At 39.0% G+C, this 18,526-nt stretch overlaps 1 protein-coding gene across 2 annotated transcripts; it reads left to right on the plus strand.

Annotated features, from left to right (window-relative positions):
- Positions 1-47: 47 nt before the first annotated feature.
- TMEM50A (transmembrane protein 50A) lies at positions 48-17,722 on the plus strand. Of its 2 annotated transcripts, none has more exons than XM_066375506.1 (7): positions 48-200; positions 3,689-3,793; positions 6,117-6,229; positions 8,929-8,996; positions 11,155-11,247; positions 14,531-14,591; positions 17,230-17,722. In XM_066375506.1, exons 2-7 carry the CDS (start codon positions 3,701-3,703, stop codon positions 17,273-17,275), a joined length of 474 nt encoding a protein of 157 aa, XP_066231603.1. In that variant the 5' UTR covers positions 48-200; positions 3,689-3,700; the 3' UTR covers positions 17,276-17,722. The 2 variants fall into 2 exon arrangements, with proteins under 2 accessions (XP_066231603.1, XP_066231604.1); XM_066375507.1 differs by lacking the exon at positions 48-200 and adding an exon at positions 1,493-1,558.
- Positions 17,723-18,526: the final 804 nt, after the last annotated feature.

The following is an 18,526-nucleotide window of genomic DNA, read 5'->3' on the forward strand; positions in this document are numbered from 1 at the left end:
CCTCCCTCCTGTCTCCTCCCACCCAGAAGCCAGTGCCTCCGTCCTCATCATCGCATGCGCCACCGAGCTCCGGGGGCGGTGCTGCTCCATCCGGGTATCCGGCGGCCTGTGGTGGTTTGTTTTTTGGCTGAAACGGGAGTGAGGCGGCCCCGCGCGGCGCGACACCGGGCTCCGGACCGACTGCACGGGCGGGGCTGCACGTAAGTGCCAGGCGGGAGGGAGTGGGGGTGGGGGGAACCGCCGAAGGCCGGATAGTGCTCGGACTCGGGACTCTGTGCCCGGCTGATGCTGAGTGGGTCATTGCCTCCACTTCTGGGAAGCTGCTGACTGGGGTGTGTCTCCCTGGACCCTTCCTTGCTGCTTTCTCCTGACCTGGTCCGGTCGGCGACGGGAGAGGGCGACCGCGTCCGGACTCCGCCAGGCTGCCGGACCGCGCCCTTTCCTGGACTCACCGGATCCCTGAAAATCACCTTGCCTCCCCTGCTTTAGGGCTGGAGAAACTGAGACCCATCTAGTTCCCAGATCTTCCAACTCCCAGTCCACTCTCTCCACTTAAAATCCCCGGAGTAGAGGGCGGAGTTTGGGCGTGAGTGTGCCAGTAATAAAGCAAAGGAAAATGGATTCGAGGCGGAGTCATTGGCAAGAACCGAAAGTAACCTATCGGCGTGCTGTTCCTCCCAGGGAAGAATAAAACGAGTGAATTATTTCCAAAATTAAGCACTGATTATAATACAGTTTTTAACATTTAAGTTTAAATAGGGAAGTTACAATTGGACTCATTGCTTTTTGGGGGGATATGTTTGTAGATGTAGACAGTCATGATTGCCAGCTGCGGAGTAGCTTTAATGGACGGGTTCAGGGTCGCTGTAGGAGTTAGCGTGTCTCCTGATTATCAGCGAGTTATAAGTAGTTCTGGCTTTTTCATAGTTTGAGACAGATCCTGTGGCTGTGTCTCAAGCCAGGTCTGTACAGCTCAGCTTGGACGAATGTTTTATGTGCATTGTTAAGACATTTTAGGTTAACTCTGGTACTTTATCTGTGGTAATTTGATTGATTGATTGATTGATTGATTGATTGACAGAGACAGAGAGACAGATAGGAAGGGAGAGAGATGAGAAGCTTCAGCTCTTCGTTGAGGCACCTTAGTTGTTCATTGGTGGCTTTCTCATGTGTGCCTTGGCCAGGAGGGCCACAGCAGACCAAGTGACCCCATGCTCAAGCCAGCGACCTTGGGCTCAAACTGGTGAGCCTTGCTCAAGGCAGATTAGCCCGAGCTCAAGCTCGGGGGCCTCGAACCTGGGTCCTCCAGGTCCCAGTCCAATGCTCTATCCACTGTGCCACTGCCTGGTCAGGCTATCTGTGGTAATTTAGCGGTGGATTTTATGGTCTGTATTAATATTAAATTCAGTTTTGTACTTTATTTTTGCTGGAAAACCTCTGTTAGGATCAGAGATAAAGATATTAAAATGAATGGGTGTTCTTTTTGTAGAAATTACACCAATAACCAGACTTGGAGAAGGAAAAACTAATGAAGTTATGTGGGTGGAAGACCTGCAGGGTAGTAGTATTCTATACTCTTTTAATTTATTAATCTGATTGTAAAGAAACATGTTCTCTAATGTTAATTGCAAGATAAATATTTTTCATCTGACTGCATGCTTTAATGCAGAGCCAAAGTTTATCATTTGTCTCTTCACTGTAGATATCAAAATCATATTACTTAATTTAGAATTCAAATTAATAATCATAAAAATTTAAATATTTGGATATCCACCTTTGTTTATATTGCTTAAATGTACCAAAATTGTCTCATTTTTTTATTGAGATACGATTGACATATAACTTGATAATAGTTTATGGTGTACAACATAATGATTGGATATGCTTATGTAATGCAAAATAATCACAATAATTCTAATTAACATCCATTACTACACATAGTTATAAATTTTTTTTCTTATGATGAGAACTTTCAAGATTTACTCTCTTAGCAACATTCTTTTTTATTATTTTTTTTTAAGTGAGAGGAGAGGAGTTAGTGAGACAGACTCTTGCATGTGCCCCAACCTGGCAACCCCCATCTGGGGCCGATGCTCAAACCAGTTGAGCTATTTTTAGCACCTGAGTCTCACACTGGGACTAGCTGAGCTATCCTCAACACCCTGGCCAACGTTGGAACCAGTCGAACCATTGGCTGTGGATAGGGATGAGAATCAAGTGGTGCTTCTCTTGTATGTCCTGACCAGTATTCAAACCCAGGATTTCCATATGCCAGGCTGACACTTTATCCACTGAGCCAGCCAGCCAGGGCCAGCAACTTTCAAATAATACAATATAGCATTATTCACTGTAGTCACAATGCTTTTTATTACATCCCCCAGACTTATTTATTTTATAAATGTAAGCCAAAATCATCTTTTAAATTAAGAAAAATACTAAATGGGAAAATACTAAATGAAACCAAATTTTATTTTCTAAAATTATAATGTGGAAATTTATCAAAAGCTAAATCGAATATTCTGAAGAAGTGTGTGTTACCAAACTAAAGTACAGGTGACCTTGGGTTCTTTTGTTTTTTGTTTTCTTTTTAGTGAGAGAAAGGAAGAGAGACAGATTCCTGCAGGCACCCAGACCAGGATCAACTGAGCAAGCCCACTAGGGGGCAATGTGCTGCCCTTCTGGGACCTTACTGAGCCTTTTTGTTTTTTTTTTGCACCTGCGGCCAACTCACTCAAACCAGTTGAGCCATGGTGCGGGAGAAGACAGAGAAGGGAAGAGCCACTTCTCCTGTGTACCCTGTCCAGGAATCAAACCCCGGGCATCCACATGCTGAGCTAAAGCTCTACCACTGAGCCAATGGGCCAGGGCCTACAGTTGAACTTTGAGCAACATGGTTTGAGCTGTGCAGGTTCACTTATAGGCAGATTTTTTCAATAAACATAACCCTCTTCATCCCAGAGTTTTTTTCCTATTCTAGAATTCACATGCAGAGCAACAACTGTATGTATTATTCTATACTATTTTATATAAGGGACTTGAGCATCCTTGGATTTTAGTATCTTTGGGGTTCCTGGAAAAAATCCCCCACAGATATGGAGGGACTGCAGTTAAGTTTTTGAGGAATTAAAAAGTTACGCTCAGATTTTTCACTGCATGGGGATTGGATGCCCCTAAACCAGGGGTCCCCAAACTTTTTACACAGGAGGCCAGTTCACTGTCAATCAGACCATTGGAGGGCCGGACTATAAAAAAAACTATGAAAAAATCCCTATGCACACTGCACATATCTTATTATAAAGTAAAAAAACAAAACAGGAACAAATACAATATTTAAAATAAAGAACAAGTAAATTAAAATCAACAAACCAGTATTTCAATGGGAACTATTGGCCTGCTTTTGGCTAATGAGATGGTCAATGTGCTTCTCTCACTGACCACCAATGAAAGAGGTGCCCCTTCCGGAAGTGCGGTGGGGGCTGGATAAATGGTCTCAGGGGGCCGCATGCGGCCCGCGGGCTGTAGTTTGGGGACCCCTGCCCTAAACTCCCATATGTTCATGGATCGACTGTATTTGTAACTTCACTTTTATTAAATTATTGCTGACCTGTTAATTATTTTCTAAGAACATAAGTTAGGTTTGAAATAAGTAAACAGAAGTACTTTAATTGTTTTTGTTTGTTTGTTTAAGTGACCTGAAAAAATGTCTGGATTTCTAGAAGGCTTGAGGTGCTCAGAATGCATTGATTGGGCAGAAAAACGCAATACTATTGCTTCCATTGCTGCTGGTGTCCTAGTAAGTGTCATTGATAATTTGGGCCTTCATTATTTTGGTGTGTTTGTTTTTATGATTTAAATTCTGTATGATGTTTTAAAATATGTACTATTATCTTTGACCACTGAATTTATTTTAATAAATGTTGCTATTTTACTTATGAGAGGGTTGAGTTATTCATTTCATTCCAACTCTTAATTGAAATTATGATTTGAAATTTGATTAGAAGATTGACTGTTTAACTGCATAATATAATAAAACAATGTATTTTATACATTTATTTGTCATATGGATTATGCTTCCTCTTAACGAGTAAATTAAGTTACCAGAGAATGTTTTAGAAACAGGTCAGCCCCAGCCGGTTGGCTCAATGGTAGAGCATTGGCCTGACGTGTGGATGTACTGGGTTTGATTCCCAGTCAGGGCACACAGGAAGAGCACCCATCTGCTTCTCCACCTCTCTCCCTCTCATTTTTCTCTCTTTCTCTTTCCCTCTTGCAGCCATGGCTTGATTGGTGTGAGTTTATTCTGGGCACTGGGGATGATGCCATAGCTTCCACCTCAGGTGCTAAGAAGAGCTTAGTTGCTGAGCGATGAGACAATGCCCCAGATGGGCAGAGCATCACTCCCTAGTGGGCTTGCCAGGTGGATCCCTGTTCAGGGCATGCGGGAGTCTATCTTTGCCTCCCCTCCTCTCACTGAATTAAAAAAAAAAAAAAAACAGGTCAAAACTAGTTAAGAGATATAATTGCATTTCTCCATAATCCAGAGTTAACTTTCTTTTCAATCTCCTTAAAAAAAAAAAAAAAAAAAAAAAAAAAGGAACTATTTGAGATTGTTCCTGGCATGTGATCAGTTCAGCTCAATAAACTCTTAAAAAAACAAAGCAGGAAAATTATTAAAAAATATTGTTTAGAAGTGACTAATAGTATAAAACTTATTTACATTGCAAATCCCTTGAGGCCTCTTATATTTGTATTTTATGATTTTATGTTGTTATGCTCTGAAGAGTGAATTTGAAGTAAATAAATAAAAATCTAAGTTTAAAATATCTTTTCTTTGCCTAGTGTCTAATACTTATAAACTATGAAAAAAATAATCCTGTATTTTTCCAAAGTAATGGTCAAGTATAAAACTACAGAATTCTGCTCTTGTAAAAAAAAAAAAAAAATATATATATATATATATATATATATATATAAAAGCTTTGAACTTTTATCCATGAAGAAATAGGCAGACTTCCGCATGTGCCTCAACCTGGAAACTCCCGCCTGGGGCCGATGCTCAAATCAACCAAGCTATCCTCAGTGCCTGAGGTTGATGCTCTCAGACCAACCAAGCTATCTTCAGCACCCAGGGCCAACAAACCAATTGAGCCACTGGCTGTGAGATGGGAAGAGAGAGAGTAGGGGGAGAGGGAGAGGAAAAAAAGCAGATGATCGCTTCTCATGTGTGCCCTGACCAGGAATCGAACCCAGGATCTCTGCGTGCCAGGCTGATGCTCCATCCACTGAGCCAAACCAGTCAGGGCCTAAAATAGTTATTTTTATATAATTTTCAGAAGATGGCATTTCCAGAGCTAACTGAGTCAGGATTAAAAGTGAGGGTGGGAAAAGGTGTTACTTTGAAAACCTGTTGCTTGTCAGTATTTGGTACATATCTTACAAGTTTCTGCTCAGTTGATAAACAATTGTGCAGTTTTAATATTTTTCATTATATATTTTCCCTTGATAATATCCAGAACAAAATTCAGTTAAGGTAAATTATAATTTAGTGTTAAATTGAGTTTAACATCACACCTGAAAACATCTGTAAATTTCACTGAAATTAATCAAAAGGAAAAGCAGAACTGCAGCCATACTTATTCAGGATAAGAGGACAGCTGAAAGTCTATCAGCAGTAATTATCCTCCATATTATTTTGAATTATCTTTACTTTTCAATAAGTATATCTTTCTGGAGGCTTACTATATATTATCAGCAGCAGACCACTCCTTTTGTCATTTAGAAAATGAATCACTTTTTTCCTTTCTCCTGCCATGAGATATTGTAACTGATTTCTAGTTCACAAAATTTGATTACAGACTTTATTATGAAAATATAAAATAATGACTGAAGTAGACTTAGAAAAAAAGTTCATGTTAATGAATATTCATTGCTGTCAGACTTAAGGGTGTCTAATATTCATAAATTAAGCCATATGCCAATTCCATGTAAGAAATTGCTGGGACATTTAAGAATATTTTTGAAATTCATTAAAAGGAATCTCTTCACTTTGATCCTTTGCTTGTTTTTAGCTAGTAATATCTGAAATTCCTCCTTGGTATCACCTTTGTTTGTTTTAGTTTTTTACAGGCTGGTGGATTATCATAGATGCAGCTGTCATTTACCCCTCTATGGATGATTTCAACCATTCATACCATGCTTGTGGTGTTATAGCAACCATTGCCTTCCTCATGTAAGTGTCCTTGTCAGTGACACTAATCACACAGACTGTCACAAAACAAAAATGTTATAGATATATTTGTGTACATGTAAATTTTTGAAATGTCATTAATATAACATACTGGGAATAGTTTAAAAGTCAAATACTAAAGAAGGACTTAGAAAGTAAAGCAGCTGCCCTCTCTTCCACTTCTACCTCCCAGCTTCTCAGCTCTCCTGTTTATTTACTACCAATGTTTATTACATTACTTTTAGGTCAGGAACCATGTACTTTGTCTAGGGTTTGTTTAATTCTTCATCTGACAAAGTATTTGGTAAGCTTTCATATTCCCAACTCTGCTGTAGAAACCGGAAGTACGGTAGTAAATAAAACAGGAAAATCTGTGCTTTTTGGACATTACACAAGAGAGAAATGAATAAATTAAGTTACCAGGTAGTGTTTTAGAAACAGGTCAGCCCCGGCTGGTTGGCTCAGTGGTAGAGCATTGGCCTGGCGTGTGGATGTACTGGGTTTGATTCCCAGTCAGAGCACAGGAGAAGCACCCATCTGTAGATAGTAACAAAAGAGAAATAAAATACATAGCATATTAGATAACGATAAGCCCTAGTGAGAAAAAGTAGAGAAGAGAGACATGAGATGTCCACAGGGACTGTCGAATTTTTTTTTTTTCTTTTTCTTTTTGTATTTTTCTGAAGTTGGAAACAGGGAGAGACAGTCAGACAGACTCCCGCATGCGCCCAACCGGGATCCACCCGGCACTCCCACCAGGGGCTACGCTCTGCCCCTCCGGGGCATTGCCCTGTTGCGACCAGAGCCACTAAAGCGCCTGGGGCAGAGACCAAGGAGCCATCCCCAGCGCCCGGGTCATCCTTGCTCCAATGGAGCCTCGGCTGCGGGAGGGGAAGAGAGAGACAGAGAGGGAGGAGAGGGGGAGGGGCGGAGAAGCAGATGGGCGCCTCTCCTGTGTGCCCTGGCCGGGAATCGAACCCGGGCCAGGCCGACGCTCTACCACTGAGCCAATCGGCCTGGGGCCGGGACTGTTGAAATTTTAAGTCAAGTCAAGAAATGCCTTAGTAAGCAGGAGATTTTTGAGTAAAGACTTGAAGAAATGAAGTAACTCATTATGGGGGTATATAAGGGAGGATCATTCCAAACAGAACAGCAAATACAAGGGCTCTATGGAGTGGTGACCAGTATGACTTGAGTAAATGGTCAAGGTAATAAAAGCCAAAAAAGACTGAAGAACTGTTCCAAACTGAGAGGCTAAAGAGACATTAGATTAAAACAAAATGTACCTCATGATTCTGGACAGGATACTTTTGCTGTTGAGACCATTATGGGGACAATTGGAGAACTTGAATGAGATCTGAAGATTAAATGATGGTAATGAATCATGGTTTATTTCCTGATTTTGGTGATTGTATTGTGGTTCATAGAACTATCTTGTTTGTGACAAATACAGATAATTATATATCTCGATTGTAGGAAGTACAGTATCTGGGGCTGTGGGACATTATGTTGGCAATTTACAAATGTTTTAGGAAAAAATTTAGTTAAACTGTACTTGCAACCTTTCTGTAAGTTTGAGATTATATATAAAACAGTAATACCAGAAAACAAATAGCTGTCTGACAGAATGTTAGGAAGTTTATTCAAATAATTCAGCAAGGAAAAACAAGAGCTAAGAACCACTAACCTAGGAACATCTGTATTTTTAAAATATGAAGCTTGGTTTAAAATGTTTATTTTATGTATTTATTTAACTATATACATATTTTATTAATTTAGTTACTATAGAGGTCACTGAAAATAATTGAGTATTTTGATCATTCTAAACTTAGAAATGAATTAATAAATTAAGATTTTATATTGTGAAGAAACATAGGGTTCAGATATTATTCAACACATTTATTCTCAGTGCCTAACACAGGGCTTGACACATTATTATGTGTCAAGCCCTGTGTTAGGCACTGAGAATAGAAATGGGAAACAAGATAGACACAGCCCATGCCTTTACATTCTAATGTTGTGTGTGTACAATGTTTATAACATTTAACTTTTTAACTTGATATATTGTGAACATTTTCCCATGACATTGAAAAAATTTTTAAAAGATACTTCTGAAGAACACAAGGCTATCTCATGTAGAGTGCCACTCTGAAAGTCTGTGAAAAACTTTTTGTTTGGAACATCTGTCAGGAGTTGAAAAAACAAGGTTTTACCATTTGAATCTCTTTGTGTTGAGTATGTCTGATACATACAAATGGAAAACTAGAAAGGACCAAGCTAAAGATTGTTCCAATCTTAGCAATATATAGTTTTGAGAATTTTTAAATATTGATATATATTTGACTATTTTGAGAATTTCACTCTCACATTTTAAAAAGCATCAGATCTTGTTAAAACTCAGTTTGCTGAGCTCCATACCGAGAGTGTCTGCTTGAATGAGTTTGGGTGGGGCCGGGGAATTTTCTTTCTAAGGACTTCCCAGGTGACGGCTGATTCTGCTGGTTTTGGAACCATAACCACTGCCTTCCTTAGAGGGTATCTGAATGAAGGAACTTGCTAAGGTCATGTGGTCCATTACTCAAGACTCTTGAGGCCTAACCTTAAATTTGAGAAACTCTAGCTTATTGTGTATGGTAGTTTGATATTATGAATAGTCTTCTCTTGGAGTGAGAGACCCTGATTTCCTGGTCTTGTTTATTCAGGATTAATGCAGTATCGAATGGACAAGTCCGAGGTGATAGTTACAGCGAAGGTTGCCTGGGTCAAACAGGTAAGTAGGTGCCAACAGTATCTTGCTCTGCATTCCTGAAATGAGAATTATACATTGAAAGGCCACTTGTCTAACTCCTTCAGATCAGGGATTGGATGGAGTTGTATCTAGAGCAGAGGTTATAGGTTCCAGAGCATGTAGTAAAAATTGCATTTGGTCAGTCAGCTTTTTTTTTAAGGTTTTATTTATTGATTTTTAGAGAGAGAAGGCAAGAAGATCAACTTGTATTTGCTTCACTTTAGTTGTTCATTGAATTGTTTCTCATGTGTGCCTTTCCTGGGCAAGCCCAGGGTTTCAAACTGCCAATGTCAGTGTTCCAGGTCGACGCTCTGTCCACTGCGCCACCACAGGTCAGGCAAAGTTGGCTTTAAAGTACAGAATGTGCAGTTTTAAATATATAACCTTGTGCAATAATATGTAGATATAAATATATACAATATAGAGTAAACAACAGTATATAATGAATATATATATGTGCAAAATAGAACTTACAATACTTTTAGCTATACCATGTAAATTATTTTCTTCCCTTTTTGCCAACCTTATTTGATTGAATTAGCATTTAGAAATAGTTTAGAATCGTAGGTTTTAGTGTCTGTTTTAAAATACACCCATAAAATTTGCCATCTTAACCACGTTCAGTAGTGTCAAGTACATCCACGTTGTTGTGCAGCAACCTCCAGAACTTTTTTTATCTTACATAATTGAATATATAATAGAATTTTAGTGTGTAAGTTCATCCAGCCCTTTCTCCTCAACTGAGGCACTCGTGTGCCCCAGACTCCGATGCCATATACCCGAGGTGGGCAGGATATTGTACATGTGTGGCACAGCTTCCTAGAGTCCAGTTTGCTCAAAGATTTTGAGGGGACAGATATTTATTGAGCATTTAAATGGTAAACTGAAAATATTACAGGCATACAAAAATAAAATTGAATATAGGCAAATTGCGAGCTTTTTTGTATGTTTGTTTGTTTGCTTTAATGAGACAGGAGAAACCACTAGTCAGCTCTGGCCGATGATTTCAGATTTCTTGGTTCACTGTCTTCATAGTTGAATTTAAGTAAATGAGATACAGAACACTGATCTACCATAACCTTGTAAACTCTAAAGAAATAAGTGAATGTTAGCAGCTATTATTGATAATATTGAGACAATAATAGCTAGAGCTAACACTAGAATATGGCCATCACATCTATAAGTAACATTTATTTTATAACTATTATTTCCTGTTTTGGATATAAAATCAAATTTATATATAGCATTCTATTTACTATACTTTATTGAAGGGCCAGTGTTTTTATTAGAATTTATTTGTGCTAATTAAATAAACTCATCTCAGAATTTATTTTAGGCAGTCTAATGGTACCATTTATTTTGTAGCAGATCTTTATAAATATTACATAAAAATGTGATTTAATTCCTCCTGTATAAATGTAATTCTAATGTAGCTTTCCTATTTGCCAGCCACAATAAATTTGAATTTCTTTTGCTGTCTGACTTTCCTGAAAGTAAAATACAGTAGCATTTAGATTCACATGTCACCGAATATGAATTTTTTTGTTAAGTATACCTATGTGTGTTTGTTTGAAAGTCCTCTTGAAGGACTTTAAATTTTGCAGCACAATTACTAAAAATATATGGAGAATAAGCCTCTAAATATGGTGCAACATATTTTGTAAGATTTTTATTGGACGATTGAGGACAGTTTTTCTCAGTGTACATATTTAAGGAAAGTAAATACAGACACTTAAAATACACAGAGCAGCCTGACCTGTGGTGGCGCAGTGGATAACGCGTCGACCTGGAAATGCTGAGGTCGCTGGTTTGAAACCCTGGGCTTGCCTGGTCAAGGCACATATGGGAGTTGATGCTTCCAGCTCCTCCCCCCTTCTCTCTCTCTGTCTCTCTCTCTCTCCCTCTCTCTCTCCTCCCTAAAAATGAATAAAGAAAAAAAGAAAAAATACACAGAGCAGCCACAAAGAAAAAGGCCAACGTCTTCATGTTGAAAGATACTCAACTCATTTTCTGGTCTTCTTGTAGACTTTAATAGCAATACACATTTTTTCTGTTTGGGTTTTTGTTTTTTGGGAAAAGTTAATTGAACTGATTGTTACCATGTGAGAAACAATTCTGGTAAAATATTGTTTCTTTTAAGGCGCTCGCATTTGGCTGTTCATTGGTTTCATGTTGGCCTTTGGCTCTCTGATTGCATCTATGTGGATTCTCTTTGGTGGTTATGTTGCTAAAGGTAAGCAGAAGCACAGTTTATATTTTGCTTCAATGGAATACTGAACTTGAGCATTAAAGTTGGTTATTTTAGAATAAAGCTTTTTTCATACAGATAGGCCCACTACTAGCAATGTGTTTATGCCTAGTAACTTTCCCTCTCCTTATCAGTATCTTTTTGTTTGTTTGTTAGGTATGTTTTTAGTAACCCTTTCTTCTATATTTTTTTCTTCTAATCTAGAGCCTGGAAGGAATGGGGCACATCTCCAAACCTTGCTCTTCCTTGGCATCCAAAAACCTCAAAAGCAAAATATATATGTTCTCCAGTTATTTGGCAGGTTTTGACTTGCTGAATAATATCCATGCAAAACTCTAACATCCTAGAACTGAAATTTTTTGAATTAATACGTCTTCCTGACAATGACATCATCTCCTTTTAGATGGAAAAGTAAATTAACATTTAATGTGCATCTGTTCTGTGAGACCAGCTTAAGGCAAGCTCAGGAAAAGGCCTGCTCTTAGATTCTGGGATGAAATTTCACCTGAGGGAAACCAGAAAAATATGAAAAGCCACTTAATGTTCCAAGTAAATTGACTAGGCTTAGGAATTACTTATAGGAAAAACAATGATTTGTAAAAATTGGACTAGCAGAGATATAATCTAGCTCCTATTAACCCTTTACTTCTTTGATTAAAATGTGATTCTTGAATTAAAATCAATCATTTAAGTCTTATAGACAGGTTTGATAGGCATTTAAAAATATTTGTGTTTCTTTGCTTATATAGGATGAGGCAAAAGTAGGTTTACAGTTGAGTATGTGAAAGTTTGTTCCTTTTTTTTTTTTTTTGCAAGAGAGAATAAGACAGGAAGGAAGAGTGATGAGAAGCATTGGCTCATAGTAGAGTCATTTTAGTTGTTCATTGATAGCTTCTCATATATACCTTGACCAGGGGGCTCTAACCGAGCTAGTGACCCCTTGCTCAGCCCAGTTACCTTGGGCTTCAAGCCAGTGACCATGATCCCGCACTCAAGGCAGCTAACCTGCACTCAAGGAGGTGACCTTGGGGTTTCAAACCTGGGACCTCAGCATCCCAGGTTGATGCTCTGTCCACTGCACCACCACTGATTAGGTGGTCTCTTCTGTTTTTTATGTAGTTATAGTGTAAATAAAATTTTGGATCCTGCTTTTACATTTAATATAATATGGTAAATAGTTCTCTTGCTGCTACAAAATCCTTTTCACCATCATATATTTTTTTTAATTTTTTTTTTATTTATTCATTTTAGAGAGGAGAGGGAGAGAGAGAGAGAGAGAGAGAGAGAGAGAGAGAGAGAGGAGAGACAAGAGAAGGGGGGGAGGAGCTGGAAGCATCAACTCCCATATGTGCCTTGACCAGGCAAGCCCAGGGTTTCGAACCGGCGACCTCAGCATTTCCAGGTCGACGCTTTATCCACTGTGCCACCACAGGTCAGGCCCTTCACCATCATATTTTAAGAATAAAGAGGAATTACTTTTTAAAATTTGAATTGTATAGTACTTGTTCGTTGCAGAAAACTGAGACTATGAAAGAGCTCAAAGAAGTATATAAGATTACTGGTAGCCTGACCAGGCGGTGGCGCAGTGGATAGAGCATCGGACTGGGATGTGGAAGACCCAGGTTTGAGATCCCGAGGTCACCAGCTTGAGCGCGGGCTCATCCAGTTTGAGCAAAAGCTCACCAGCTTGAGCCCAAGGTTGCTGGCTCAAGCAAGGGATTACTCGGTCTGCTGAAGGCCCACAGTCAAGGCACATATGAGAAAGCAATCAATGAACAACTAAGGTGTTGCAATGCGCAACGAAAAACTAATGATTGATGCTTCTCTTCTCTCCGTTCCTGTCTGTCTGTCCCTGTCTATCCCTTTCTCTGACTCTCTCTCTCTGTCTCTGTAAAGAAAAAAAAAGATTACTGGTAATTCTTCTTGCCCAGATGCAACTATTAATTCAGAGTTCCTTTTTGTAGGAATGTGTTTATGTCATAGAAGATTTTTATTCCAGAAGGCGTTTGGAGCTCGATTATGCTTTGAGAAATATTAGTAGTAGATCTGTAATTTTATGAAGTTGCCTTTCTACAGGCTCTTTAGGAGCATTCTAGTGATAATCATTATTTAATATAGAATATTCACTGTGGCCTTGTTGTGAAGGCCTATACAAATGAGCTGTTATGGTAAAACCAGATTAATTTTAAAATATTCTGAGAAAAAGTTGACAGTTCATCTCTTTATCAGGCATTGGTCTCTCAGTTATGGAGTATTATTGCAGCTGATTGTGGGAATTTGTGAGATTTCAACATTAGTCCAGGGTGAAATCCGAACAAAATGTTGCTCTGGCTCTATCCCTCCAGAAGTTCAGGCCCAAAACCCTGGGTGTTTACAGCCTGTCAACAAAGTTACTCGCTCTCACACGGCACGTCCAGCCCATCAGCAAATCCTGCTGACTCTGCTATTAAAATACATCTCAACTTTGACTGCTTTTTACCGTCTCCATTGCTCCCAGCCTGGTTCAGTCCATTACAGGATCTTGCCTGGTTTCCTGAAATAACCTCCTCACAGTTTTCTCTTTATCCCCTTGAACCCTTTAGTCTTGTTCTCGTCATCGCAGCCAGAGGGATTGTGTTAAAATATGTCAGCTCATGTCACTTTTTCACCTCCAGTGGCCTCTCACCTCACTCAGAGTAAAAATAAAAGCCCTTGCCATGACTGCGCGGCTCTATGGGATCTTCACCACCCAGCTTGCCCTCCGTGATTCTCTCCTTTGCCCACATGACCCAATCTGCTTCTCCAGTGTGCTCCCACCTCAGGGCCTTTGCACTTGCAGTTCTGCTGCTTCTGCTCCTGCCTGCACTTCCTTCCTATTTTTATGTCAACGTCACCTTCTCATGAGGTCTTCTTGGCTACCTGTATAAAATGCCATAATTCGCCACACTGCCTATATCTTTTTTTCTCCTTATTTTATCCTGTGTTGTCTAGTTCTGTGAAGGCAAAAAAAAAAAAATGTGCCTGTTTTATTTTCTGCTGTATCCTCAGCGCATTAAACAGTGCTGTGGACATAGTATACACTCAGTAAATATTTGTTAAGTGAGTAAAGGGATTTATCAATTACTAAGCCAATACTAGACTTTGTCATATGTATTATGTCATTTACTACTCAAACCAACCATAGTTACCAGCAAAATCAATTATGTCAGGAGAACTGGTCTTCACCAGAATATAAGCAACTAAGTGTTTTGAGATGATAAACCTCTAAATATTACAATTATTTTTACAGAAAAAACCATAGTATACCCTGGAATTGCTGTATTTTTCCAAAATGCCTTCATCTTTTTTGGGTAAGTTTATTTTGCATTTTTCATCCTATCTCTTTTTTATATTTTCTTTTATTTAATTTATGTATTTAGTTGCTTTATTTACCCCTGACCAGAGCCTCTCTGCCATGTTATTGTAAGAAAATATGAAAGATAAGAAAGATATTTTTAACATGTGTTAGTTTTTTTGTCAACCTTGGGGACATTATCATAGGTATTACAATCATTTTTTAAATTGCCACCACCTCCCATTTAATGAAGAACTGTAATATATAACACAAACAATTTTTAGTTTGTTTTATTTTCTATTCTATTCTATTATTTTATTTTACTTTATTATTTTATTTTATTACATTATTTTATTTCATTCAATGAGAGGAGGGTACTCAGAGATAGATACCCAAATGTACCCTGACTGTGATCAACCTGGCAAGTCTGCTGGGGGGGTGATGCTCTTCCCATCTGGGGCATTGCTTTGTTGTTCAGCAACCGAGCTCTTCTTAGTGCCTAATGTGGAGGCCATGGAGCCATCCTCAGTGCCCAGGGCCAACTTGCTCTGTTAACTAGTTAACTAGTGTTCTGAAGTTACCATGTATCTTTTAAGCTGTCTGGAGCGTGGAGGCCTCTAATAACTGACTTGGGTTTTGCTTTTTTGTAGCAGTAGGTCTGATATTAACTGGTAGAGTGGAGATCAATCACATTTTGGAGGTTTATGAAATCCTTTATAAATTGGAAGTAATATACTTCCAAGTGAGACTATAGCTGACTTCCTGGTTGCATTTTTGTTTTCATCAAAAGCACTCTGTCTTTATATTAATAAAGGCCTATGAAACCTGTTTTAAATTGATCATCATGATTAGGGACTTAACCTTGAGTATACACCAGTGGTTGGAAAACAGATGAGAAAACAAAATGAAAACCATCACTCGTCATGGAAACCTCTACCCCTGTCTTCAGTTTCTCGGTTCACTTACCTCCCACATCCAAGGCCCATTGGACTGTCTCTGAGTCGTCTTAAACCTGTTCCTTTTTTGTCCATTTCCATTGTTTATGTTTAGTTGTCATTACCCCTTCCTGAGCAGCTCACATCCCTTGGATCCATTTTGTTGTTGTTGTTAATTTTCCTTCTAAAACAAAGCCTTCATCTGAACTCTCATTTTCCATCTTCAAAATTTTTCAGAACTCAAGAGCTGTCTACAGAAGAATTGATTACTAGTGGCCACCCAGCCAAATTCTACCCACAGCTGTTTTATTTAGCTTATATCGTATTTTTTGTTTTATTGAGCTGACATTTAAAAATCAAGAGATTTTACATAAAAATCTGAATTTTTTACTTTTCTTTAAAAACTAGAAGATCCGACAGTCCTGGGCTCCACACAGCACCCTGCACAGCAACAAGCAGCTAGAGCCAAATAGGTGTTCCTTTTAAATAGGGGATGCATCTTTGCATAGCCCCATTTCATTCATTGCCTAGGACTGACACACCCCTTTAATTAGAACATACAGGCTGGCACCTGCCATCTTGTTTCATTAAGGCACCTAAGGCCTCTGTAGGCAACCACCCTGGTCAATTGGCTTATTAAATCCTGGCCACCTCATTCCATATCCTAGTTGTCTCTTAAACTATAGTCTAGCTGTATTGGACTCTAGCTGTATTGGACACCTCGTATACACTAATGTCTTCTTGTGCATATAATTGCCCTCTTGCTCCCCTTAAACTGAAACTGAGGACAGCTATAGATACTTCCCCACCTAAACACTGAACTCTAAGCTCTGTGAGGACATATTCCTGACATATTGATCTCCTGGGCTTTTCCTGAGGCCCCCCATGGTCTTTTATTCCTCTTTGCCTTTTGATATAATATTTACGCTCCCTGAAACATCTTTCTTCGCCTTCCCATCAGCTCCTGTACCTACCAACCTCTCATTCGAGCTCCTGCTTATCCTTCAGAGTCTGTCTACTATTACCACCCCTGTAAATCCTTTTCTAACACATTCAAACAAAATAAACTCTCTACGTTCTCGTGCTCCCTTAACATTTGGTGTATATACCCTTTTCCTCCCAAAAGGGCAGGGACTCTATCTTCTTTTTTTAAAAAATATTTCTATATACTGATTTTAGAGACAGAAAGAGAGAGAGAGAGAAAGGCAGGGTGGGGTGGGAAAAGGAGCAGGAAGTATCAACTCATAGTTGCTTCTCGTATGTGCCTTGACCAGGCAAGCCCCAGGTTTGGATCTGGCACCTCAGCGATCTAGATTGACACGTGATCCACTGTGCCACCGCAGGTCCGGCAGGGGACTCTATATTATTTATCTTTATAGCCCTAGCATCTAGCACTTTTATACTCTAAAAAGATTTGTTGAATGAATTTGATAAAAGTCAGACATATAATGGTTACACATAAGCATTGATTAACTTTGGAAGAGTGCCATATGTCCCTGTGCTCACAGTTCAGGGTGTGGGGCAGCCTGTGCAAGCAGCACAGCTGAGCACAATGGAACTTGTACTGTCTTAGAGTGATCAGTCTCTGTTCTGACACATCCATGGTTTTTTTCATAGAACTCCTCAGTTATTCTTTGTTGCTGGTTTCCCATGATTCTCTTACATGTCTTCTTTTCCCACACTTGGCTAGTCATGTGATGTTTCCTGTTTTATTCACAGAGGGCTGGTGTTTAAGTTTGGCCGCACCGAAGACTTATGGCAGTGATGACGTCCGATTCAGCACTGTACAGCGGCCCGGCGTGGTGTTCTGTTTTTGTTTTTGTTTTTGTTTTTTACTACTCCCAGTCTTTTGTGATGCCATTTTCTAAACTTACTTCTGAGTGTAGTCTCAGCTTAAATTTGTGTGATACTGAAATCATGAGAAATCCCTATTTAAACAACAACAAAAATCTATTATGGTATGCATTTGATTAACTTATAAAATGTTAAAAGTATTTCACATGAGTAATTTTTATTAAGTTCTATCATGGTATAATTTGTAAAAATAAAAGTAAGTTACAAAAGAAATTGTGGATACATCAAATATGAGTATTGTCATCTCCAAGGTCCAAATGAAATTAAAGTGCTCTAAAGATACGTGTTTATTTAAATGTGAGCTTTTCTGTGTCAAATGTTAAGTGAAATATAAACATTGTCTTGTTTTTAAAAACTATTTAGTAGTCAGAATTTTTTCTCATTGTACTTTGTGTTTGGTTCGTACAGTTTTGCCAAAAATTCTGAAAACATTTTAGTGTAAGTGGCTACTGAGGGCCTCTGAAGGGGTGAGTGAGCATGTCGGAAGAGAACTGCTCCTGATTCCTCCACAGGCCCCTCCAAAGTATCCCTTCTGTGCCACTGATTCGGTGGGGGTGAGGGTGAGGGGTTGTAATAACTCGGCTGTGCACGTGGTTCTGGAGGGATGTGTAGTCATTCCCATCTACATTGAAGGAAAGAAGAAAAGGGTAGGGACTTGACACTACACGCAGGTGACAGGTTTTGTTGTCGTTGGCTTGATAATTGGACTCCATGTTTCACTCTATCTCTGTACTGAACAACTAAGTTCAAAATAGACCAGCCAGGTCAATTATAATTACAAATGTTAACTACTAGGAAGTCTTACAGTTTGTTCCTCCTTGGAACCCTGTTACCTACGTTGGGGAAAAAAGTTTTTTTAAGAAACTAGCTAACTAGTGGATGTTCTTCAGAATTATGGCTTGATATGTTTTCTTTCATAAAAGTTCCTACAATTAGCACTTCATTAATTAGCGATCTCTCAGGTGATTGAAATCTGTGGTATCCTTTTCCACGTCGCCACAGTTATCTCCCTGTATGTATGTTTTGAATACAGCCTGGACATCAAGACACCACTCAGAAATAACTGTCATCCCACAGCAGATCAGTCACGGAGAGTTTTTAGATCAATAGGATCTCTTTTTACAGATGAGATGACACAGACCATGGAAATTTAAATGATTTC

This window comes from Saccopteryx leptura, chromosome 3 (genome assembly GCF_036850995.1).
Source record: "Saccopteryx leptura isolate mSacLep1 chromosome 3, mSacLep1_pri_phased_curated, whole genome shotgun sequence".
Classification (NCBI taxonomy): Eukaryota; Metazoa; Chordata; class Mammalia; order Chiroptera; family Emballonuridae; genus Saccopteryx; species Saccopteryx leptura.

Bases quoted from the DNA above. Each gene is read 5' to 3' on its own strand.
- TMEM50A (XM_066375506.1), top strand. From the start codon at position 3,701: ATGTCTGGATTTCTAGAAGGCTTGAGGTGCTCAGAATGCATTGATTGG. The intron at 8,997-11,154 runs GTAAGTAGGTGC...GTTTCTTTTAAG, and splicing joins AGGTTGCCTGGGTCAAACAG to GCGCTCGCATTTGGCTGTTC. The intron at 14,592-17,229 runs GTAAGTTTATTT...TTTTATTCACAG, and splicing joins AATGCCTTCATCTTTTTTGG to AGGGCTGGTGTTTAAGTTTG.